The sequence below is a fragment of the Corvus cornix genome, chromosome 1 (genome assembly GCF_000738735.6).
Source record: "Corvus cornix cornix isolate S_Up_H32 chromosome 1, ASM73873v5, whole genome shotgun sequence".
Taxonomy (NCBI): Eukaryota; Metazoa; Chordata; class Aves; order Passeriformes; family Corvidae; genus Corvus; species Corvus cornix.
In genome coordinates this window covers 20933221-20958938 of record NC_046332.1, presented here as the reverse complement: position 1 = coordinate 20958938, position 25718 = coordinate 20933221, and the positions used below count along the sequence as shown (strand labels likewise).

Here is a 25718-nt window from a genome sequence, read left to right as displayed (position 1 = left end):
GGGGCGGGCAGCGTCGGATCCCGCGGAAGCCTCGCTTTCCCCAAGCCCCTTTCCTCTGGCTCTGCTCTGGGGTCCTTCCCGGCCAGGCGGGGTGGAGAACGCCCGCCCCCCGCGGGGCCGCCAGGGGAACATCTGGGCGGCCGCGCCGCAAACATCTGGAGCGGCCGCGGCGCATCCCCCGGCGGCCGCAGCTGGAGGGTCCGGCCCCCGGTGCTGCCCGGGCCGGCAGCGAGACCCCCGGAGGAGGGGGAAGGAAGGCGGAGAAGAGACTGCGAGGGAGGGCGCGGCACAGGTAAGGGCAGCCCGGCGCCCCAGAGCCCCGGCTGCGGGAAGGGCCGGGGTGAAGGCAGGACGGGCGCGGCGGGGCAGGGCGGGGGGATGTCGGATATTGCCGGGTGAAAGGACAACTACTCCATGTTTGCCTTGACTCGATCCACGGGGGGCACTTCTGAGGTAAAAGTGGGGACGGGACTTTTAAATGAGCACTCGCTTTCGCGAAGGTTGCTGGTGTTCCAATGCGAGCGTGGCCCCTGCAGGCATCCGGAGCGTTTTACCCCATGTGCAAGAGGTTTTGCAGCCGAGGTTCTGGATCGCTGAACAAAGGGGCTGAATAAGTGTTCGGCTTAGTTCTAAGTTTATTAAGTGATCTTTTTCCTCTCCCTGCCTCTTGGCTGTGTCAAATGGAGATATACATCCAAACTTGAATTTCCAGGCAAAATTAAAAGAATTTAAATGTAGCCATGACTTCTTACTATATGAGAGAAACCCTAAAATCTTGGCCTCCTTATTTTATTTCAAAACAGAATAACCCTCAGAAAAACACGTTCCATCCCTGCATATGTTCCATTTTGTTTCAATTTTCCAGCAATAAATCATATTCTACTCTCCTAATAACACTTAATACTTGACACGGTATCAAAAAATTATTATCTTTTTGATAAAGGGCTTTCTGAACAGTTTGGGAACTGAAGTACTTAAGACCAAAGTATTTCTGCTTTTTCATTTTTAAACCAAGTGTTTGATGATTACCATGCATTTGCATACTTTGGACTTGTGATTTCTCCACTATGTATAACTCTCTTTGCATCACCTTATATTGCTGTTTCTGTGGAACTCTTTAAATTACGGCGTAAGTTGTACTCTAAGTCACAGTAAGTACTTTTTAAAAGAAATGTTTTCAATATCCATATTAGATTCAAATTCATCATTGACTCTGGAGTTACCTTTCAGAAGTTTGCTCAGATGTCTTTTGCTGCTTTTCAGGGTTGCTTATGTGGCTTTTTCTGTATTTTTTTCTTTACAAATGGAGCTGGGCAAACCAAACATTTCTCTTGGTTGTGGAGACTGTGGGTAGAAATAACTGCTGGAGAAGAAAACTCAAATGAACCTTGAGGAGTGGCTGGAATAATTATGCCTGTGTTTAGGCAAACTGCTGTTTACTCTCTTCTTGCACACAAATCTGCCTGGAAAGATCATTTGAGTCAGTACTGCAGATGGCCAGTGCAGCAGCACAAAAATGGGCTCCTTGTTTCCAGTCTAAAGAGGTACATGAACCAAGACTCCTCAGTATTGAAACTCTTGTCAACTGGCTCCTACCTCTTTTCCTTACTTGTGACCAAACACCCTCATGTTCACTTGCAGTTGGCAGTAGCAGTAATTTTGACAGTCTCTTCCAAGCTACGAGCAAGACAAGCTCCTAAACCCAGGAATTACAATTAATTTGACATTGGTTTTGAAATACCCTTGTTTTTAATGGAGTGTCTCTCTACTGGGGCAGTCCTGCCCCATCGTGAAACGAGCCAAATCTTGGGTCCTGGCACTGCTTTTTGCTCCAGAAGGTAAAATGGAGACTTAAGTCTCTTTTAGTCAATTTATGCCTAAATCAGGGCCTGCTATAACACTTTAATGCTATCTGAGCAACACTCCTAAAACTCTTGTTCCACATGACCTAGCACTTGAGATATTTCTAAGACTAATTGTGCAGCATCTGTAAGGCCAGTGGTTTTGGAAGAGGATACAGCCCCCTATTGGGTCTGCTCCCTCTGTCAATTGTGTTGTTGGAGGGGTTGCAGGAACTGAAGCTGCTGCTGCTGTAGCTTTGTATCATAGAGGACTCCTCAGTTTCTGCCAATGTTGTATTAGCACAAGTTGATTCCAACTTAATGAGTATGAGGTGGTCCTGTAAAATGGAACTACACCTGCTTCTCTCAAGCATTTTGTTTTTTCTAGCTGGGCTAGGTCAGCCAGCCATTTCTCCCAGCTAGCATCAATGTTACACACTGCCTTGCCAACACTCCCACTTATTCATTAGTGTTTCTCTTTTTGTTTTTGATCCACACAGCTTTCTGCTGTTGATAGTGTTTCCCCTAAGCTATAGCTGGTAGAGGCAGTGCATTTGGCCCCCCTTGGAGTATTATCAGGCACCCTGAGATCGACAGACAAAGAAAGAGAAAACTTCAAGGTACAAAGGCGAGTTAGCCAAGGCAAAGCTCTAGATGCAAACCCCACCTGCTCTGTTGTGCAGCTTTGTGGAAATTACTGATAAGAAAGCTTTTTATGTATTTTTTTTCTTGTCACCCCACGATGCTGTAAGCCCCAAGCACTCATATAATTGGTTACAATCTCCAAATCCTCAAGATTAAAACATTTATTTTGAATCACTTTGTTTGCAGTGAGGGCTCACACTACCTAACTGTACTGCACAGACAGATGGGGTGGCTGAAGATGGGGACAGATGTTTTAGAACGACTTGTTGATAGGACAAGGGGTAATGGTTTTAAACTAAAAGAGGGCCTGTTTAGATTAAATGTAAGAAAGGTATTTTTTGTGAGGAGGATGGTGAGACACTGGCACAGGTTGCCCAGAGAGGTGGGAAGGTTCCTTCCAACCCACACTATTCTATAATTCTATCATAAGGTTATTGTCCTGTTCCACTATAAAAGAGGGAGTCGGGGAGGATTCTTTTTGATAGATTCCTCGGACGAAAATAAAGCGCAAAGACGGCAATATTGTCTCTGAGAACCGTCTATTGATAGGAAAGGGTGAATGTTCCTACCGAAGGGGGATAGAAAAGAGAGTAGGGAGGGAAAAGAGAGATAAACAGAAAGAAATAGAAGACAGGGACAGCGTTACCACAGGAATTCTGAGCGCTTTGTCGGCGTCAGCTCAGCAGACAGAGCGTGTGTGCTGTGAGCCGCAGTGCGCCTGCGTAGCTCCCGTGGCGGGCTGGGCGCGATTTCCAAACAGCCGCAGGCAGCGGTGTCCCTTCCATCGGCAGGGATCCGCCTGCCGCAGCGTGTCCCTTCCATCGGCAGGGCACCGCCTGCCGCAGCGTGTCCCTTCCATCGGCAGGGCACCGCCTGCCGCAGCGTGTCCCTTCCATCGGCAGGGATCCGCCTGCCGCAGCGTGTCCCTTCCATCGGCAGGGCTGCTCCTGGAGCAGCTGCGGTCTCTCGGGGTCGGGCTGCGGTGGCTGCAAGTTGGGTGCTGCGGGCTGGTGGTCCGGGCTCATTGCCACGGGCAATGCGGGGAGCACGGCGGCGGTGGTCGTGGCTGGGCGCGGATGGCGGCCGTCGCGGCCACGAGGTCCTCGTGGCAACGAGCTGGCTCACGGATACGGCGAAGCAGGGTGATGCAGGCATGGGCAGGGAAACAGGACCACAGGGAAGAAAAAAACGAAAGGGGGGAGCCCGAGCTGGCCCTACAGTTGAGCCCTCACTCCCTCCAAAAAACCCCAAAAGCAAATGGCTTCCGTTGTACTGCAGTTAGATGCTTTTATGTGCTAAGGCTTCTCTCCCAGCCTGATTTCCTGGGCATCCGGGCACTTCCCTCACCGGCCAGTGCAGGGGCTCACTTACAGCCCGGTTGTGGAGGTTTTCTCTGCCCTGGTTGGCTGCCAGGCAAAGCCTCCCCGGGACAGGGCTGCTAGCACATGTACAGCTCTTACAGGAATAACATACGTTGAGGCATAAATAAAAACCAGATTGGTCCCTCTCAGTTACGAATCACTTAATGGAATAACTTCAGAAAGCAGAGATTCAAGAACAAGTGGCTGGGTCTCGCTGGGATGAGACAGCAAAATGCAGCACAGTGTCACAGCAGAAACCAATATTCTGGACACATGTGCCTGTGTTTCCAGCCTTCTCCCTTGCAGGGGACAGGAGAAGCTCAGGTCTGACAAGTCTCATCTGCTTTCGGCCCAAGTTTGAGCTGTTATGAGCATCACATTAGCAAACTGAGTGTATTTGTAATTTTTCAGTAAGAAAAATGAGTCCTTCCTATGAAAACCATCGACGACTTAATAATGACCTAGCATTTGTTGATAGGAGCTCCCTTCCCATTTTTGTCAACTTGAGACTGTTCTTAAGGTGAAAGCTTACTAATGCTCTCAGCACAGATGACACTTCAGATTACCATATTTTGTTAGTGTTTGGTGATTCTTTAAAACAGGGTCTTCTTTGTAATCCACTTTCTCATTCAAGGGCTTCAGTCACCCCAATATCCAGTACTGTACATAATGAAGAGAAATTCTAATGCCTTTTCTGTACAGTCACCAGTAGTTATAGTAAGGGAGCAACCTTTTCAACCAAAGAATTGTAAGTCATATTGAGGTCAGCAAGCCCTGTGCTTCACACCTTCGTGCCTTCACACCTCCTCTACAACTACCTGAAAGGAGGTTGCAGCCAGGTGAGGGTCAGCCTCTTCTCCCAAGCGAGCAGCGACAGTAAACTCTGCCTGGAGAGGTTTCGGTTGGACATTAGGAAGAATTTCTTCACACAGAGGGTGATTAGACATTGGATTGGACTGCCCAGGGAGGTGGCGAAGTCACTCTCCCAGGAGGTGTTTAAGGACTGGCTGGACGTGGCACTCAATGTTGTGGTGTAGCTGACTGGGTGGTGACCAAAGGCTGGACTCAATGATCTGAGAGGTGCTTTCCAAGCTAATTGGTTCTGTGATTCTGTGACCTGTCCTCCTCAAAACACAGAGCTCTCTTTCAGATATGGCCTCCTTGCTGGTGGAAAATATCCGTTTAAGACCACTCAAACATTAGGTCTTCTCAGTAGACTCCCCCTTTTTTTTTGGTTTGTGTTTTCTTGTCTTCAAGAAGTGTTTGGAGACATAGATAACAATCGCAGTAACTTCTAAGAATCTGTAAAGAGCTTTGTAAGTGCCAAATACGGGATCTTTCACAGACCAAGTGGTCATTAGTATTTATTACAAATATTTTTTACGAATATTTTCCATAGTCTAGTGGTCCTGTAGGCTCTGTTGTTTTATGACATCATTCCACTGAAACTCCAACTGTATTGTCAAGATGCTGTAGGAAGAGGTCTATAAAAAGGATGCCAACAGAAACCAAACCGTATTTTATTTCATTTCCTCTCCAGAGCAGGGCTCTGATCTCTAAATCATCAGCTGATACATCAAACTTTTGCACTCTTGACATTTTCCTAGCCTAGGAAGCTTTTTCTCCCCTAGGAAGCAGAGAACATGCAAGTGAACACAACTGGAAGGACAAAGAGGAGCCAGAAATTGCACCCTACAGAACTGTTTTTTGTGGCATATCCATGGAGCAATCTTGCTAGTGGCAGTGTGACCTCTGCTGGACCATGGAACTTCAGGAATAGCTAGGGTCCTGCAGAGGTTATTCATTGAAGTGACTGACTGTTTTAAAGATCACAACTAATCCTCCTCCACCACTCTCCCCTGGTGAGGCTCCATCTGGGGTGCTGTGTCCAATTCTGGGCTCTCGAGTTCAAGGAAGACCAAGAATTACTGAAGAGGATCCAGCAGAGGGCTACAAGAAAGATTAGGAGACTGCAGCATCTCTCTTGTGTGGAACAGCTGAGGGAGCTGGGCCTGTTTAGCCTGGAGAAGAGACAACTGAGAGGGGACCTCATCAATGCATACAGGTATCTTAAGGGCTGGTGTCAAGAGGATGGTGCCAGAAACTTTCCAGTGGTGCCTGGTGGGAGGACAAGGAACAATGAGCACAAACTGAAACCCAGGAAGTTCCACCTGAACATGAGGAAGAACTTCTTTACTGTGCAGGTGACCGTGCACTGAACAGGCTGCCCAGAGAGGCTGTGGAGTCTCCCTCACTGGAGATATTCAAGAACTGTCTGGATGCAATCCTGTGCAATCTGCTGTAGATAAACCTGCTTTAACAGGGGGATTGGACTAGATGACCTGCAGAGGTCCCTTCCAGCACTAAACATTCTGTGATTTCATGTTTTTATGATTCTGGGATGAAAGGAATTGACTTTAAAAGGAGAGTGAGCGCATACAGGAATTTCACTAGCCAGCACAACAGGTTAAAATCGGGATGCAGTAAGAGCTCCAGCTAAGCCCAGCTCTGGGTGGACTGGAAAGGGGAGATGGTCTCAGATGTTAGTGAAGAGCTCCCAGAGCACAGCAGTGGGATGTCACAGCATATCCTTCCTTACGCCTTCTCTCCGACAGCACTCTGCCTCTGCCACACGCAAACAAAAACCTGCTCCAGTCTGCCAGGCTGGGGGGAGCCTGCAGCAGCAGCACCTCAGCTGGAGGGCAGCAGTCTGCTGTGACCCTCTGTGGGGAAGGAAACTGCTGCTCTGCATGGGGGACAGATGGAGGGTCACCCCACAGGAGGCACCCCACTGAGGGCATGGAAGTGGCTGTGGGGGCTGCAGCCAAACACGGTCCCACCGGAGGTAGCACTGTTACGCCTGCAACAGTTTACTCACATACCTGTGCTATTTTACCCTTTACTTCAGGCAGTGCTAGGAAATACCAGGGTTTATGGCCAATAGAGGAACTATGAATCTTTCATAGGAAAAAATGACTCTTACGTGTGCCATGCACTTACAAGGCTTATTTTTGGTGGTTTTAAGTTTTTTGAACTTGTGGTGCTCTGAAAAAGGCTCCAATTTGGCAGTCCTGAAGACCAAAAATTTCATATCCCCAGACTAGCAGCTGCTCAGATATCAGGAGCCAATGGTAAGATTATTATGTAGTACTTGTTGTCCCTGGATAACCCCTGGAGATAGCCTGCTCATCTATGGGAGCAGACAGAGCCAGCAGATGCACAGAGAACAGGGAAAGAGAGCCAGAAAGCTGAGGGTCATGAGAGATGACAAACACAGCGAGGAGCACTCAGAGGACTGACAAGGACAAGTATCTGGGAAGGAAGACTCTGACAGATGCAAGCCACTGAAAAAAAATAGAGCGGTATAAGTTGTGGGCCCAAATTCAGCACTGTGGGAGATTGTGTCCTGGAGTCCCTCCTTTCTAGGGTCAGCAGATAATAGATTACTGGTCTTTACCTCTGGGATTTTTGGCTTTCATCCCTGTCTTCTAGGTCTGAAGATTCTCTCAAGGCTTGAATTCTTCTACAGACTTTGGAGACTCATATTTATGACATTTCTTTTCTTTTCTTTACCTGAAAATTTTTATCTCCCACACCCCTAAGCCAAAAATACCAAGGCTGTCCCGTCACTTTTTAGCATTTCAAGTAGTCTTGTGTCCTGCTTTCACTAGCACACACAGTACTTAGCCCCAGTCTAATTCTAAAGCAGCTGTAGGTGCCAGCTGAATATTTCCTTAACACCAGAGCAGTGATCTCATCTGGAAACGTGGAGCTGTAATTGCTGAAATGCTTTCGGTCATGACATGAAATCAGGACTGCCTTTAGTGAACAAAGTGCTTGGAACAGAGAGTTTTTCAGATCAGCCTGGCTGTCTGTGGTGTTTACAACATAATGGCTGCAGGACAAAAGGCACTTGCCTCGTGAATAGATCTTTAGCTGCAAGTAGGAAACTTTGGGACTGAATTAAACTTGTCTGTGATTTTCTTTGTCTTACATGCATTTCAGCTTTGCTGGTTTCCATTTTTTGTAAAAGCTGTGTGATCACAGCTTGTGCACTGATTAGAAAATGCCTACAATTGTTATTTCCTCCTCTTATCTGGGTGCATCATTCTAACCGATATCACAATGCATTCCCTCAGCTGTTACAGAAAAATAGACATTTCCCATCAGATATTATAAACTCCACATCACTGTTTTCTAATCTAGCATATGGAAGAAAAAATTGCTAATGTTTGATCTTTGGTCTTAACCTTTGCTGTCATATTGCTGTGTAGCAGAAATGGAAGCATTGCAGCAGAGAGAGTTTGTGGCTTTATAACTTGTGTCATTTCTGGAAAAGAAATCCACATTTCTGTTCGACAGCCCTCTGTAGCATCCCCCAGGGCTTGACAAACACAGGAAATTGCAGGGCATACTGCTGTGGCAGGAGAATGTGCAGGGGAGAGAAGCTGCCTGCTGCAGGGCGGGCTCTGCGTCAGCTGCTGCTCATGTCCCTGTCCCATACAGGTTGCGCTGCCTAAACCCCTGCTAGTCTTTTGAAGGGGATAAAAGGAAAACTAACCTAGCTCTTCCAGAAGCAGTTGAGAAGCCTTCTGAGTAACCACGTGGTATATTTCTCCATATCACTTGCAAGTCTTTCCTTAGTCCCCACAAAAGTGGAGATCAGAAATCAAACTGGTAAATGTTATGAAACATCCTTCCCAAAAACATCAGAAGATCTTTAAACCAACCATCTGAGTTTACTTCCTGCCTGCCTTTCATGCTTCTGATGGTGTGAGATAATTTTCAGGCTAAAAAGGCAGCTCTTAAAAGCCACAAAAATGCACACCTTTTCTTGAGTGCTCTCTTGGAAACCTCCTTCTTCAGTGGAATCCCATATTCCCTTCTGACCCCAAGGAGCAAGATGCAGTCTGCACAGAGGGATGAACAACCCAGGTACACAAAGCATTAGGGCTACATGGGGAATTTTTTGGCAGTTGTGAACAGCCTATATTGGTTTGGCAAAGTTTGGACGTAAAACACTTTTGCAATACCATGCAGCTTTCTAATTGCTGGAAAAACCTTAATCATACAGGGCTTTCTGTGGTCATTGCAAGAAAAACTACGCTTGGAATTCTCACATTAAAAAAAAAAGCATCTCACATTCACAGGTAGCTGTAGATTATTCTTGTTCATCATTCCAATCAGCTGCAGAAACGTTGACTGGTACTTAAAATTTGTAAACTACCTCAACAGTTGAGTTTATTGCCATAATTACGCCTAATTACCTTTTTCTCCAGTTCTCCTGTGACCAGAGGCACCTGAGCAGGGGTGCCAGGATGGGGGTCCTGGGGGAGTGTGATTGAGGCAATTGAAGCCCATGGCTGTCCAACTGTGACAGCAGCAGCCTCCTGTCCTGGCGTGCCCCACACTCTCCTGAGAGCAGCGTTTCAAAGGGCACTTCTTGTGAAAAGCCTGAACCTGGGCTGAAACGTGTGCTTTGTCCGGTTCCTGGACATGCTCCTCGGAGTGGCCAGTGCTGGCTGGCAGAGGGGGACCTTCCCCCGGCTTGACGCCAAAATTTGCTTTGCCAGAGTTCAGAATTTGCTGGTGCCCTGGCTGCTGTGGCTCCGTGGCTGCTTGCTGGGAGTGGTGGAAGGATTCTGGGTGGTGAGACTTCAGGGCAGAGACATGAGGAGTGAGTGATCCTGCAGGAATCCTGGGGCTGCACACAGTGGGTAACAGTGACGATTTGATCCGCAATGGTCAAGGATGTACATTTGATGGAAAGCCAATCCTGTCATCCATGGGGAGGGCTGTGGCCAGGTGATGCCAGCTGTGTGTGCGCCTTTTGTAGGCATCAGCACCATTGGCTTTGCCTGGCAGGGTTAGGAGAAGGATTTGGACAGGGCTGAAGTTGTGAAGCAGGTCACCAGCTAAAGGAGTGCGTGTGGGATCTGGTGTGACTGGGTGGTTTTGGGGCCAGGCCTCTTGGCACCCGGCTGTGGGGCAACCTCAGGATTTTCTCAACCTACAACTCTGGCAGACCATAGAATCACAAAATTGTTTAGGTAGGAAAAAACCTCTCAGAACATCGAGTCCAACTGTTAACACAGCACTGCCAAGTCCTCCACTGAACCACATCCCAGGAGTCACATCTCCATGTCTTTTAAATACCTCCAGGGATGATGATCCCACCACTTCCCTGGAGAGTGGCTTAACAATTCTTTCAGTGAAGGAATTTCTCCTGATATCCAATCTAAGATGATGAACTCTAGGAAGGGCTGTGGGCAGCAAGGAAGGTTTGCTGCTGAGAATGTGGCTGTGGCTCTGCTAACACCCTTGACCCTGAAATCACTGAGGGTAAAAAAGAGACTCTTGGATTTGCACATCCTGCATCATCAGTCTGATGTTGCAGATATAGACTGATAAGGCTCTGTAAAAATAAGCCCTCCTATTTATCAAGTATTGTCATAACACACTGATGCCATCTTTATCCAATAAATAGCACCTGCTGTACCAAAAGTGTCTGACTCTCAAGCTGTGCAGAAGAGCTGGTAGGAGTTACTTTGTCCTGGTCTGCACAGGGGGATGCCAAAGTGCCACATGGAAAGGCAGCAGCCTGCTGTACTGTTCTCCTTTCCTTTCCCCTGCCCCCCACCTCCCAGGTCTGCCTTCTGACCCCACAGTGACTTTCCTACTGAGGAGTCTCTGCTTAGCTTTGCCACATCCTCCGTTTCATACTAAGTCCCCAAATTGTGCAATATCCCCCAGTTTATTTGCAGACAAGACTTCTCAATCACATCAAAACTGTGGGTGTTGGCAGGTGATTTCTAGACTCACCAAAACGATATCTCTGGCCTGAAAAGAGAAAACTCATGAATTGGGAAGTTTAATCAGTTTAAGGCAAGGCCTGTCATGATGTTTTCAAGTTTACTAAGACTTTAAAGGATAAGTTGTATAACTCCTTTCTGAAAGCAACTGTGTCGACATGCAGCATTCCAAAGGTCTGCCACAACAGCTGGCTGGCAGATCTGATGTGTCTCTTTCTAGAGAAATCCTACAAATAATCCCCAACACCTTTGGATGAACTTAATCTGAAGTTTACACTCTCTTACGTTAATAATATGTGATTGTATTTCTTCCAGCAAAAAAGCAATTTTTCTAGTTCTATTTTGTTTATATTGGATGTGGAACATTAGCTGCTGTATCCGTCTTTTCTTCTTTTTGCTTGTTTTGAAAGGCAAAAAAATAGTTTTTTGGCAATAGGCAATAAACAAAAGGCAAATAGGCAATAGGCAAAAAAGAAAAAAATTCTTGATAACTTGCTAAGATTTAGTGCAGAAAGATCCTCCAGTGTTTAAAGGTCTAGGTAACCCAGGTGTGAATTCACAGATTGAGAATTACTTTTGAAGTTTTGTATACTGTGCACTACAAATGACGTCAACACTGTTCTTCATTTCACTCCTACTGCAGCTGTACTCTCCTAAAGGAAGGTTTTTCATAGGTTTAATTTACCTTTGTAATCCATTGTTTTGCTTTGATGTGCAATAGAGGGTAAATTGTTCCATTTGGACTGCTTTATACCTGTGGTGAATAATAATGAATAATGAATAAGGTCTTTCCAATGAATGCTGTTCAGTGAGAGCAGACATGGTGAGGAAAGGCCAGTCCCCACTCCTCCCCTCTCCCTTTGAGTCAAAGAAGGGAAAAAACCAACATGTCTGAAAAGAGAGCAATGCCTTTCAGGCCAGCATGTTAAAAAAACCCCAGAAATTAAGGTTTGAAAGACAAAAGAAGTATTTTAAAGGTTAAAGCAAAGTTCAGAGGGCTTTCTAAAGCTGTTAGTCTGCCCTTTACTGAGGCAGAGCTGTGCAGTGAGTACTGGCAGTGATGTGCAGGCAGGTCAGACTCTTTGAACTCTAGGTGTCCCAAAATGAAGAACCTCGCCAGTGAGATAGCAGGGGCTGGGTCGCACCTATGGGGCTCAGCTCCCCAAACCTCACTAGTGAGAGCCTCACTGTGCTGAGGGCTGCTGCAGGGTGAACAGCGCTTCCCCCACCTGCAAATAAAACACACAGGCATCAACCCAGCGGAACTTTAAGGGTGATGGGGGAGGCAGAGGAGGCAGAGAAAGGCTCTCCCAGCCCTTGGACCCTCAGCAGCAGGAGCCCTTCCCCACACAGCAGAAATCCCAAGAGGGGGTCCTTTATGTTTTGTTCATAAACACATCCCTCATGCCCCCTTTGGCTGCCCCATGGCTGGCAGGTGCTGCTTCCCCGAGCTTGGTGCACCCATCTCTGCACAGTCTCCTTCCCAGCTTCCATACGCAGATGCCAGATCCGGCAACACCTGCAGGGACACATCCAGTAATGGGCTTGCTTGGGCAACCAGCAACACATTTCTCTGCTCTTGTACTTCCCCAGTGCTTCCCTAGAAATTAGCTAAGCAGGGTATTGTCCAGGGAAAGCTTTTAAAGCTCACCTCTCCCACACAACAGCCCTTAGAGTGGGAGAGCTCAGCTCTGGAATAGGAGGGGTCAGGCAGGGCTGCAGGACCCTCTTCAGCATCCTGTTTAACTCCTGTTTAAAGGCCAGACTCATGCTAAGCATGGACAGTCGTATTTTCTTTCCTTCTCCTTTGTGGCTATAGAGGTCACCTCTCCTCATGCAGTTGGAACAGTCTTAGGAGAACTCCAGGACCTGTGAGTGCGGAAAAGTTTCTCTTCTTAAAAAAAAAAAAAAAAAAGCTTTCAGCAGAGTTTAGCCTCCAGAAACAGGAGAGGGCTCACACTACGTGAGTAGACAGCCTTACGTGAACCAGCTGAAAGTACTCCACGGCCCAGAAGCCGCAGCTTAATACTCCTTATGCAGAGCTGACCATAGGAAATACTCGTGAAAAAGAAAAATATACCAGAGCTTCCATGCTCCATTCATAGCCAGATGGCTCCAGTACAGCGTGGCAATTGAACTTTTAAGTCGGCAGCAATAATAACAGAAAGTGCAGACTGCCAATCCTTCTAAAGTTGTTATTCTTGATTGCTGTCTGTGCAGAGACTTCGTATGCCTTTGGGGCATGAGGCACAACAACTCAGTTTATAATAACTTAAAGAAAAATTGCCAATTTAATGTTAGATCTGTCATTTTAATGAAGAGGCCACTGGCTCAAAGTAAACTATCCTAAATGTTGGGATGATGACCAGAATTACTAGGATTATGAATGGCACTGCTTTTAAATGACTTTATGATCCTGACCAACTAATAAACTTGTCACTCCATGCACTTGATGTACTTATTAATATATATCTAGTTGTGGGTGCATAATTCACCCATCAAATAATGAGAATTACTTGATATTTGTAAATCATAATGAAACACCTGGATTGAAACACAAAATGTAATTTACTAGTGCATATTTACCCATCCGATGGGTATGCAATTCATTTTTCCCTCAGTCAGGTGTTGTCTTGGTTTCCCTTTGTAGAGGAAGAGAATATAAAACCCTCTCTAAAAGTGAAAGCACCAAATAGTGGCTATTCAGGTTCTCTGTTTGCTAGCTAAGATGTAGTGTGCTATGGCTTTTCCTTCTCTTACCCTGCCGACTGCCAGCTCTGCATTTCAGGTCAGCTGCTCTGCACTTGGGTCTGATTATGCTTTTGCAAAGTTATGAAACTGGGGAGACTGGCTGGGTGTTTTGAACAGCCTGGTGAGACAAGTGCACAATTTATTTTTAAATTAAATGTGAGTACTTTATTCAGTGGCACCCGTTTGATCTATGCGAGGAGATACTTTAAAATTATAACCCACAAAATTCTCCCACTATTCCCATAATTGGTCTGTGTTTGTTTCTCTTTCAGGTATTGCCTAGCAGAAAACCATGGGCAATTTCAAAGGGCATGCCCTCCCTGGAAGCTTTTTCCTTCTTTTTGGTTTATGGTGGTCAGTGAAGTATCCACTGAAGTACGCCTGTCGAAAAAACAAGAGCGCTTGCTACCTTGGCTCCAGGGCAGGATTCCAGCGCCTGGAGTTTGTTGAGGGCATCGTCAAAGCTATCTTTGCCCTCATTGGTAAGTGAGGTGGACTAAGGGCAGGCTGTACTTTCTAACACTTTATTCTTCAAATTTTGTCCTCTGATAAAATGAGTCTCCTTGTGTTTTGCTATTTTGCCCTTTAACCACTGAGAAGTGGTGGGGCTACTGCTGTTAATTACACAGCTGTGGCTGTAACGTGGTTTCCATCCGTAGCACTCTTCTGGAGCTTCTGTGAGATCTCCTGACCACTCTTGACCACTTGACCACTCCTGACCACATGTCAGCGTTCATGTACTGTTCTCTGTTCAGGGAGGCAGATAAGATGTTTATGCAAGGGGCTCTCATTTGCACACTGGGAGCACCAGACTGTGAAGGTGTTGCTTTTCTATTTTGAACCCAACCATCTCAGATGTTGGAAGCCTCCACTGATTTATTGATAAAATATGTAAATGATGCAGATGATTTTTTGATTAATGTCAGTTAAAAGTGAAAATATTCACAAAGAAAGACTAAACTCCAGATCTTACTGCTGCAGGACTGTTGTGATGGGGCATGGGGGAGCTGTTTGTCCTTCTGTTGTGTCCAGGCCTGGGTACAAACTCACAGGGATGGTTTTGAGAGCTGACTGGAAGTGTTTAGTTCTTGTTTACATCCCAGCAGGCTGTATGGTAGCAATTTACCTGTAGAGGGTAAGTAAACTCAACAACAGGGGATCTGGGGAGCTCAGCACCTGCAGCTCAAGTTGAAAAGTATCTAAATTTTAAGCATTTTTACACTTTTAGATTCTATTTGTCTGCTCTCATTTAGATGCTCAGAGCTGCCTCATTTCTAATCAAGGACCAGGCTGTGACAGTCTATTTCTTGCTTTTCCTTCCTCTCTGTTAAGATATATCAGCACTGAAGGGATGTTGTGTCTACAGTATATATTTTTATATGCCTTAAAAAATGATAAAAATCTAAATAATAGCATTCATTTTGAGGCATGACTGTGGACATCTTTCCTATAAATCCCCCAGTCTAGAGGTAGCTTGGCAGCTAAAACATTAATCTACTGGTTTTATTTTCACTTTGAAACAACAAGCTATTACTTTAACATACAGAAATTCCAATTCCAATCAAAAGTATGGACAAACGTTTGGCTAAGACAGGCAGTAAAGGCATTGGAAGTAAAACCTGCTGTTTCCATGTTAGGAAAACTGGAAATAAAGGTGGAACAACACTGCATTTGTTCAATAGCACATCTACTTATACAGCAGGATGCTGGCCTATGCTTCATAAACAAAATAACTAGCATTAATGTTTTAAAAGCATAACAACTTTTAAACCCTCCCCAAACTTCAGTGATTATATAAAGCATTTTAAAGCAGTTTTCCTTTACTGGTGTACCTCAGCTAGTTAGCAAGACACTGAGGGGCCAAGGTAAGGGAGAGAGTGAAGCAGTGATTCAAATACTACTTTGGTGTACATTCCCATGGGACTTTTAATAACCCTGCACGGTGAAGGGGTTTCCTTTTATGGCTCTAGAGGAAAAATCCCCCTTTGAATTATGTGTCTGAACTCTGTCATCCTGCATTGGCAGGGCACTAAAATGGTAAATCTTTCTTTTGGAGACTTTAGTGTGTGCTATGCTCATGTCAGAACCATTGGGAAAGGCAGCTGAAAAATTTGGTCAGAGGACTACTACAATAGCAATTGTTTAAAAGAAGAAAAAGCAGCACAGAATAGCTGTTTTCATTTTCACTGCTGGAAACTGCGAGATGCAGATAGTTCCACCAGGAGTGGAGCTGAAGCCTGATTTCCTGTGGCTCTTCACTCTCCGGATTATGTGATGCTAAAACCTCAAATTTACTGGCATTATGCTGCATGGGGATATATTGCTGCCACTATTGTTTGTGTGAAAACTTTGCATCAGTTTATACCTTAAGTACCAGACCAAATGGTTTTTCTTCTTGTTTCATGCACAGGAATGGTGGCTGAGCAGTTTGTTCCTGATGGACCTCATCTGAAGCTGTACAACTATGAGAAGAAGCACTGGGATCACTTGATGAACTGGCAACATGCCACCATGTACCTCTTCTATGGCATTTCAGGGCTGGTGGACATCGTGGCGCATGGGACCAATGCACTGCCAGCGGCCATGGACAGGATGATGCTTTCCTTAGCAGTCTTTATTGAAGGTCAGTTCAGCTCTCCCTGCAGGAATGCACATGAATCCTGCAGATGGGGATTGATCATTGGTCTGGGAATCTCAGATTAGAAACTGACCCTATGGGTGCTGGTTGTTTCACTCCCTGAAACTGAATCAAACAAAGATTAGTCTTAGCCCTCCTTATACTGCTGAGGCTTTATCTGCAGCCCAGGTCATGAGCATGCATTGTAGAGGTGAATCTGATAGAGGTGAATCTGTGCTTTCCTAACTGCCTCAGACAGCAACAGAAATGTTATGAAAATAGCAGCAAAAGCCTGTTTTGGGTAAGTAGCTCGGGAATGTGTTTGATTTAGGTACTGCCATGGTACACAACTAGTTAGCTAAAGCCAGCGTGAGTGAAGGTGATACTGGCATAAAGAGAAATGCCAGAAATGCTTTGCTGTTTTCTAAAAGCAAATGCAGGGAAATTGCAAGGGAAGAAAAAAATCTTAAACTGATCACAATTTATTCCAGGTTTTCTCTTCTGCTACCATCTCCATGGGAGAACCATGCTGGATGTTCATGTTCATCAGTTACTGCTATTTGCTATCTTTGGAGCTGCTGCCTGCATATTTCTGGAAGTTTTCTTCCGTGGCAGTATTGTGCTAGAGATGCTCCGTACAAGCCTCTGCATATTACAAGGCAGCTGGTTCTGGCAGGTAGGTCACTTTTCTGCCCTTGTAACTTCTTCCTCACCAAAATGGGTCATTTAACCCTTTGCAGATGTTTCACAGGTGATATAAATACCTTTTAAACACAGACCTCAAAAGACTTATAGAAAACAATGCACTCTCAATGTTCCATTAAGGAGATAAAAGTATCTCTCATATCCATTTTACAGAAGAAGAAGCAGCAGCCATTTTACTTCAAGTGCCTTTTATTTGAATCAATAGAAAAGCTGAGGTGTTTTTCTTGAGCTCTCCATTACTACAGTCATTGACCATTCTCTCTGATCCCTGTAACATCCTGTTCCAAATTCACCAGCCAAATGGCAGTGATTTTAGAGCATGGAAATATATGTTGTTCTTTACAAAGAGAGTCTCCACTGCCAGCTGCTGGAGCAGTGAGCTCTTTGATGCCCAGTGTAGTACTGGACAGGTGGGTGAGGCAAAGGCCTCATTGGCATTACCAGGTTCAAAAGGTACTTAAGCTACAGATTCTCATTAGGAGGCTGGGTGATATAAAGCCTCCTGCTTTTCTAGTGCTCTGGGAACCGAGCAGCCAAAACTTTGATATTTGAGGGATGTGGCTCCCAAAAGGACTTTCCAAAATGTAGCTTCTATGCCTTCAATTACTTGCGAGTCTATCCAATAAGAGATATTTGATAGCAGCCTTTCCTCTGCTGTCAGAACAAGAGAGAGATTTAAGGAGTTGCTGTGAGTTTGTAACAGAAATAGGAGCACTAGTGCTGATGTGTGTTTCATCTTATAGTGGAGAATTGAGGTCATTCCAGTGATTTTTCTTTCCAGCATGTCTAGACTGGCTTCCCTTTTTTCTATGCTGGCCAGACATGATGAATAAAAACGTTTGCTGTTTCTTAGGAGAACTGGACACTCAGCACCAAATCAAATATTTAAATGCTTGCTCTGGCATGAAGACAGACCTTGGAATTGGCTGTATTTTTCTATAAGTGAACTCAAGAATGTGGTGCTGCAGCACTTGCTATTTTATTTTCTTGTCTGTAAACTTTCTGTTGGTGATTTCAGAAACTTTACATAGCAGGAATAGATGCAACCATTTATTCATTGTTTTCTGCCTAGTCTAATTATAGAACAGATTATTTCTTTAGCTCTAGAGACAATGTGGGTTTTGTTTCAAAGTAAGAAATTGAAGTACTAAAAATAGAAGAAAGTGAAGTGTGGCTTTTTTCACACCCGCATCAGACTTCAACCATCTGTGTGACGGAAAACCGCACACTGGCTGCAGCAGGGGAAATTTGTAAAAGGTAAAGGGACTTTCTTTCTGCATCATCAACACCCTCATTCATTGAATTCTCTGCATGGAAATGCAAAATGCACTCCCCTCCTTCTTCCTCTCCTCTTCCCAGTTTCTAAATTCTCAGCTAAACTGCTGAGTGGTGACTTTGAAGAGTATTAAGCAGTACAGAGGGTTGGTGCTTGTCATGCAAACTCTGTGTAGCCACAGGATTAATGGTTTTCCCATCTTATGCACAAATATGAATTTGATCTTTCCCAGCTCTGAATAAATAAATCAGCTATGTATTTCACATGAACTCACAGTCTTCGGTGAGGAAGCTTCATTTTTGTGCCATTTCTGACCTTTCCCTTGGATGGCCCAGAAGCAATAGATTTATGGCTGCCCTTTATTTATTCGTTGATTATTCATCCTCCCAGCCACATGATGCATTTCCAGATGCTGCTGGGAAGAAGCAAGGCAGTGCAAATGGCACTTTTAGTTCAGAGCACACAGGGCTGAGCACCAGCCCCTCTCCTTACAGTGCACAGTTGTGATTGTTGCAGGGCTGGGTTGTTGGGCAGGTGCCTACATTCTCTGGGCAAGAGCAGTGGGTCTCTGGGACTGGCTCTGCATCTTCAAAGGTATTTCTGCACAGAGTTGAGTAAAGTGATCCATCACACCTGAGAGTGACTGCAAAAATAGCTTTTTATAATATACACAGAAATAAGCAACACCATAAGAGAATTAAATGTCTGCCTTGTGATGGGTAGCATAAAACATGATATGGCATAGGGTGCATACCAAATGACATCTACTGAGTATCTTTTATCTTACTACAGATTGGCTTTGTGCTTTATCCTCCAAATGGGAGCCCAGAGTGGAATCAGACGGATCATACTAACATGATGTTCCTGACTATGTGCTATTGCTGGCATTACGCCTTTGCTTTTCTTATACTTGCAGTGAATTACACAATTGTCAGCTGGTAAGTTACTTGAAACACTAAAACTTTGGTGACTTGTCTATTTAGTCTCGGAGGAGCTTTATTTTAGAAAAGTTTCACTGACAAATGAAAAGGTTTCTATGAAGTAATTAATTGTCTTGCAAGGTAAAATAAAAATTGTTATTAGTAATCAACGAAAAGCAAATGACATTGCTTCAGTAGAAAGGGGGAAAACATCCATAAATACAGCTCTGATAGCATAATACTTCTCACATAAAATGAGCTCAAATTCCACATTTGTAAGTGCATATAAAGTCAGAAGTAGGAGATTCTTTTTACCTGCTGAATCTTGTCTCCCACTGCTCATCTCTGCTAATTTTAAGTGGCTTAGTGAGCAGGCTTCATGACTTTACTTTGAAGACTATTACACAGAATTCCTTGCTAGAAATTTCTTTTTCACTAGCCATTTTCATCCCCTAGTGTCTAAAGTTAGCCCTTTTCCTCGCTGCCCAGTGCTAATTCTAACAAAATTCCAGCTGTGGTGTTAATCTGGCTGTAAAAATGCCTCTGCCATCAGATCACAGAATGTGATCACCTTCTGCCCACAGGACCTTACCAAGCCTTTTCCCGCAGTGACCTAAACATGCTTCTCGCTCCTTGCTTGATCCCAACCATCCTAATAGCCCTATTTAATCATGTTAAATACCTAGTTCTTCCAGTCTTGTTTTGCACTGAGGTGCCAGTTCTTTTTGTATCTCAGTTTGAAAGGCACCAGCACTCAAGGCTGGGTAACTGGTTTGCTGTGTAAAGAATGGCAGCTCCTGAGAAGGTGGCAGCAATCTCACATCCCTTCTGATGCTGGGACCAGTGGCTGCTGCAGCATCAGACGAGGCCTCAGGGGAGGCTGATCACGGCACGCTGGCAGAGTTCCCCTCCAAGGGTAGTTTGGCCAGACCCTCTCTTTCTCACAGCTTTATGGTCCCTTCCCAAGTGAACACAGCGATTGGTCTTGTGCCTGCACAACATTGCGCCTTCTGGAAGGTACACTGAGGTTTTTTACAGCACTCTGATTTGATCATAGGAACAAGAGCTTACAAGCTCTGCAGTCAGGTGGTATCATTAAAGGCAGTACTTCCTAACCATAGAATCATAGAATGAATCATCCTAACTCACTGATGAGAAGAGTTAAACAGGTTTTTAGCATGTCAAAAAAGGTCAGATGAGCCTTTGAGCTACTATTAACAACCTTTTTTGTTGTTGTTTCCAGGGCAGTTCGCTCGAAGGTTAAACAGTCCCAGTCCATGGAAATGGGTTTACTGAAAACATCTGAACGGGATCATGAGTCAGAAGAAGAAATTTAGTATGAGTATGGCTTGACCAGTTTGCCCACTCCAACCATTAGGCTAATTGATACCTCATTTCTATATTTCTTTGCCATCTAATTAATTCTTTGCTACAACTTGCTTTGCAAATATCAATCCCCTCTGATGTCTACATCTACACAGTCATACTTTTTTTGTGGAGGGTAAGCTTGATCTTGATTCATGGTGGTTGCACTGGTACCTTGCTTATCACACACTTCCCAGAAAATCAGGCTAGTATTAGACAGACTTGGAGTGGATGAGGTGGCACAATGAAATCTGTATGTTTGCCTTATTAAAAGCTAAGCAAAATGTTTTTCAGCTGCTGCTGGACATAGAGTTTCCATAATTAGGGTGTCTAAATACGCGTGTTTGTTGCCCCGCAAGTACCTGTGGATAAATAACTGTGCAGACCTAGAAAACAGTAGAACAAGATAAGGAACCACAGTCTTGCAGCTGTCTTATGTAACAGCTTTGTGTCTCTGCTTGTGGCTTTGTGTTAAACAGAAGGAACTTCTCACTGTGAACCCACTGAGTGGTTCACTGAAGCGTGTGAAGAGTTCACCCCCTCAGAGGTACCACCAAGGCTGGCAGGAGGACCAAAGATGTGTATGTTGATCAAAAACCAGTGCAGTTGTTCATTTTCAGGCCTACACAGTCCTGTGTCTTTGCTACCCTTTGACTCTGCCTTCCCTTGGTGCCTGGAACAATTTCTTTTCCAGAAAGGCTGAGGATGTCCAATCAGGCAGCACCTAACTGCAAAACCATCTTCTTTCCCAAAGCGATTTCCTTACCTTTGGTGGAATTTGGTGGTTTTCTGCAGGATTCATAGCAGACACATGACCCACCACCTGAGTCAGGCGTGGGTAATTCTGCTCTGTGGGCAGGATTGAGATGGTTTTGCATCCCTTTCCCTGTGTCACCCCTTCAGTCACCAGGCAGCCTGCACAGTGCTGCACAGTGAGCTGTGGGAGGGCAGATGTTGCCTTCATGGTAGCTCCATACCCAGCTAACAACATCAGCGAGGGAATTAAAAAATAATACTGCTTTTAATTGCATTTATTTTCTCCATCCAAACTGATCTAGTGAAAAGCACAGTGTTCATGACTAATGGCAGCAAACTGATTGCTTATAAAAACTAGCTAATAAAATAGTTTGTACCTCAAAGAGATCCCAAGACCCAAAAAACCCTTAAAGGCTTTTTCTAAAACTACTTTACCTTTAATGCAACATAAACATTTGTTTCTCTTTTAAGATCCACCTTTTATCTCCCATATTTCAAGGAGCACCTTTCTCAGCTACACATGCTGTTGATGCTGAATTTTAGTCTGTCAGTTTTGACAGTGCCTTTCCAAAATCAGTGGTGTTGTTTATTCTGAAGGATATAATCAGAAATTACTTTGCTTCTTACAGGCAGGAACAGTGCAAATTTCTTCACTGCTTTTCTTGATAAATATATTTAATACCATGCAGATATTAAGGTGCAGTATCTCTAAACTAAAGGGATAACCTAAACAGGATGAAAAGCACAATAAACTGGCTGAGCTTTCGTGTGTCTTCTTAGAAGACTTCAGTTGCTAATTTTAAAAATTATTTTAGACATTTTAGATGATTGATTGGAACATTTGGGCAAAATGTTCCAGAGAAGTTGGCTTAAATAAAGTATTGTGAAGTAACACCTGTAACCAGCTGTCAGATTATCTAGATGAATCTTCTTTGGAAAGCAAGAGTTGTTGGCTCACATACATTTCTACATTTACAAATGGCAAAAGGGAAATTGCACATTGCTAGCCTAAGATCACTGCTTTTCTTAGCAATTGTTGGCCCTTTTTCAATGCCTTTCTCTGAAAAGTCTTGGAGATTTTGGCAAACTTTAGTAAAGCCTGTCTGGGACATTCTTGCAGGAGAGGTATTGGTATGGTATATTTGTAGCTCTGTGTCTCAGCTTTACAGTGGTCTTACTATAAACTCTGAAATAATTGTATTTCCTCCATTCTGCAAATCTAAGACTTGAGTTTAATTACTGTGGTTCCATTAAAATCAGATTTTCTGTAGAAGGAAGATCCATGGCTTCCCTGAGGAGCCTGCCTGTTAATTGAAGCAGAGATACATTTGCCAAATGTATACCTGTTACAGTCTTACCTTCATTGCACCACATCACTGTCATCTCGAAATTGTGGGGATTTTTTTTAAAGGGCAGACTCTTTTTCCTGTTAGAATGGTTGGGCTACAAAGCTTCTGCAGTGCTGGGCAGAGAGGACGATGGTTATGCATCAAAGAGAACTTGGGGATTACTACAAATGTCTGTCACAGTAAGCCAAAATCAGCTGATGAAGTGAACCTCATGGGTGAGCTGTGCATGTAGAAGGTGCTTAGCAAAATCTCCTTTGAAAAAAACTCCCTGCTTTTACAGAAGCAAAAAGTGACAGTACTTGAACTCATTGGCCAGAGAGTGTCTGCCTAACACAGTTCCTCCCGTGCCGCCCTCTGCCTGGGGACTCTGGCTCTGTCCTTACCTGCATCCAGCAGTGGCTGCAGAGCCGGGTGTTTTCTTTGGAGAAAACCTGAGCAGGATTTGGCCTGCTGAGAGTTATCACCTGCAGCTCCCTCTGTGCCCCTGCTGTGAATCTCCTGTAAATGCTCACACAACTGGATGAATAAGCCCGTCACACACGTCTGCTGGTTTTGGTACAACCATGCTTTGCAAAGATGCCTCTAAAGAAGACCAAACTGGAGGCTGATGCAGACTGGGACACAGAAATGTAGGGCAGGCTTTGTGCAAGAAGCTCTCTCCTCACACCAGAAAAGGTGGCATTGCATTATCAAACTTGAAGAAATGCAAGGAAAAACAGATCCTGAAGTCTCAAAGAAACATTCTTTTAATTTTCAATACTTACAGTACATGCAAAGTGAGTGTCATAGTGGGGGTTTGTGCCTGAGAAATTTGTGGTGCCACAAAGGAAGGAAACACCCTGTTTCAGAGTGGGGTTTTGCTACATGGAACACCTGACCTGTGTTCAAAAGAGGTGTCCAGGAAGAGTAGGGCACCTATTACAATGAAAAAGGTACAGCCTTCATCATTTCACAAGCAACAGGTATTGACTGAGTTGAATGAGGGGAGGGAAGTCTGACAAGTTTACAAACACCACTCAGAAAAAGGAAGCTGCTCTCAAGAAAATTTAAATTATTTTAAAATATTGGTGCCTTTGAAAAACTATATGATAGTTTATACTAGAAAAAATACACCTGTAATTTTATTTAAATAAAATTGATTTATTCATGTAAGATGTCTGTCATGTTTTCAGGGGGAAAAATATACCCATTTATGGGACAGGATGGGGTGGGATAAACAGGTTACTCTCTTAACACATGCAGACATTTAACAAGTTGCACTTGAATTCAAGAAAGGTCAGTACTACCTCATCATTAGAAACTGTGATATTTGTTCTATATTCTGTAAATAAATACTTTTTTCCCTTGTAACTAAACATAGCATGAACAAAGAGCAAATATGACAGCAAGGAATCTGAATCCTCCAGGTTCACTCATCCTTAAAACCTAGGCACTAAAATTCTTCAGTGGATCTGGTACCTTAATGCACTCACCCTGAATGTTTCACTTCCTCCAAACTACAGCAGTTGGGGTGGGAGTTGCTGGTACAGAAGTTGGTGGAAGAAAACAGAATAGTTTTTTATCCAAAAAGCCCTTCAGCATGTGCAGTAGCAGAAGGGATCCTGACTCCCAAGGACTAAGCAACAAAGAGCACATCTGTTAAAAGGGAGAAAGACAACTGGAAAACTGCCGGAAAATTTGTCCTTAAAATCTATTCTAGGTACAATATGTGCTCACTCAAAATATGTGGGAGTAAAAAACCTAGTATTTGTCAAATAAGGCATAACTTGTCCTCAGATGACTTTTTTTGAACACTAATTTCTATCTCTTTGCTAGGTAGCTGTTGCTGTTCATGGATTTCTGTATTTGATACACTTCTTAGAATGAAAATACATTTTAAAAAGTAGACGAAAACCATAATTATAAATAGTACAGCGATACTACTTTGCAATTTGATTTGGAAAGCAAGCTCCCACCTATAGACCTCTGCCATTTACTGACAAAACACTCTGCCAGAGATGGCACCTAAGAGGTCAATGGCACAGTAAGGGCATGAAACTGGAGCAGAAATAGTTTTGCCTACATGCCCTGGTTACCAACCACTGCTTCCCTGAGGAGGAGAAAGAAGAAATGGAAAACAGGCTGCAGACCCATATAATTGAATAGCAATTAAGCAACAAGAAATCAGTCCCAGCACTCTTATGAGCATGGAAGGGGCAGCTGTGTTCATGGTATACAGCATTCCAGCCTACCTCCAGTGTTATTTACCAGGGGCAAGGTTCTCAGACATGTGGTGGGATTTTTATGACTCCTGTGCTGCAGGAAACAGCAATGCCAATCTCCTGCTTCCAGTGGGAATGACAGTAGGAGTGAAAGCTTGCACTGATTTGGTGGAATTTTACTGATTTGTGACTCTGACTCAGATGCAGTTGACATAAAAAAAAAGTCAAAGATGGTGTTTACTGCTGGCACCACACTTTGTGCACACTTAAAAACAAAAAAGAAAGGAAATAAGAAACATCTGGCTCTAATTAAGGCTTAAAAGAAACGGAGGAAAGCAGAAGAAACACAACCAGTCACTCAAGAGTGATTTTATCTCCCTGCAGCTGCATCCCAGATACAAATTTGCAAGCATTAAGGTTTCTTTTCAGTTTGATTATTCTATCATATAAACATGATTTAATATTTTCATAAATAAAAGTATACTCTATTTTAAGAGGTGTTCATTCTTTGTGTTGGTTTTGCCATTTGCTGCCTTATGCAAATTTTTTTTTCTGTGTTTTATATAAAATGTTCATGTGAAGTTAGAAATTCACAATCTGTTTTGCTCACAATCCTACTGCAACCTCCCAGCTGACAAACTGTCTTCCATTTGCAAAGCTGGGCTTGCTACCCAAAGTTTCAGACTCTTAGTATTTCTTGTATCTAAACTCAACATTCTGATCAAAGACCTCCATGATCACGTTAGCCATGTAAAGGAAAGAAGCAGCAATGCTATTTCCATTGAACAGGAAAGACAGTGTAAGTAACCATGAGAATGAATTACAATTTCTTTCCTATTTTGTCATTTAAAAACATCTGCAACCATCTAGCAGGATTTCTATTAGCAAAGGACTCAGACCTGTGATTCAGAAGCTGGGTATGCTTTTAATATACTGCAAACCTCAGACTCAGTTTAGCCAAGCTGGATGTAGCTTAACTTAATGTCACTGAACTGTTCTGTGCCTCAGGTTCTCAATCTTCTAGATCCAAATTAGACTTGGTTCTGCTTTGTCTGTAAGAGTCCTGCTCAGGAATGAGCATCTTCATGTGTCTCTCAGATCCAGTTTTACATCCTTGTC

The 25718-nt window shown here is 44.0% G+C and overlaps 1 protein-coding gene across 1 annotated transcript; it reads left to right on the top strand.

Moving 5' to 3' along the window:
- On the top strand, window positions 1-23550 carry TMEM45A (transmembrane protein 45A). The gene is made up of 6 exons (XM_019283693.3): window positions 1-292; window positions 13683-13892; window positions 15821-16033; window positions 16519-16703; window positions 18801-18946; window positions 20172-23550. Exons 2-6 carry the CDS (start codon window positions 13703-13705, stop codon window positions 20263-20265), a joined length of 828 nt encoding a protein of 275 aa, XP_019139238.1. The 5' UTR covers window positions 1-292; window positions 13683-13702; the 3' UTR covers window positions 20266-23550.
- The last annotated feature ends 2168 nt before the right edge of the window (window positions 23551-25718 follow it).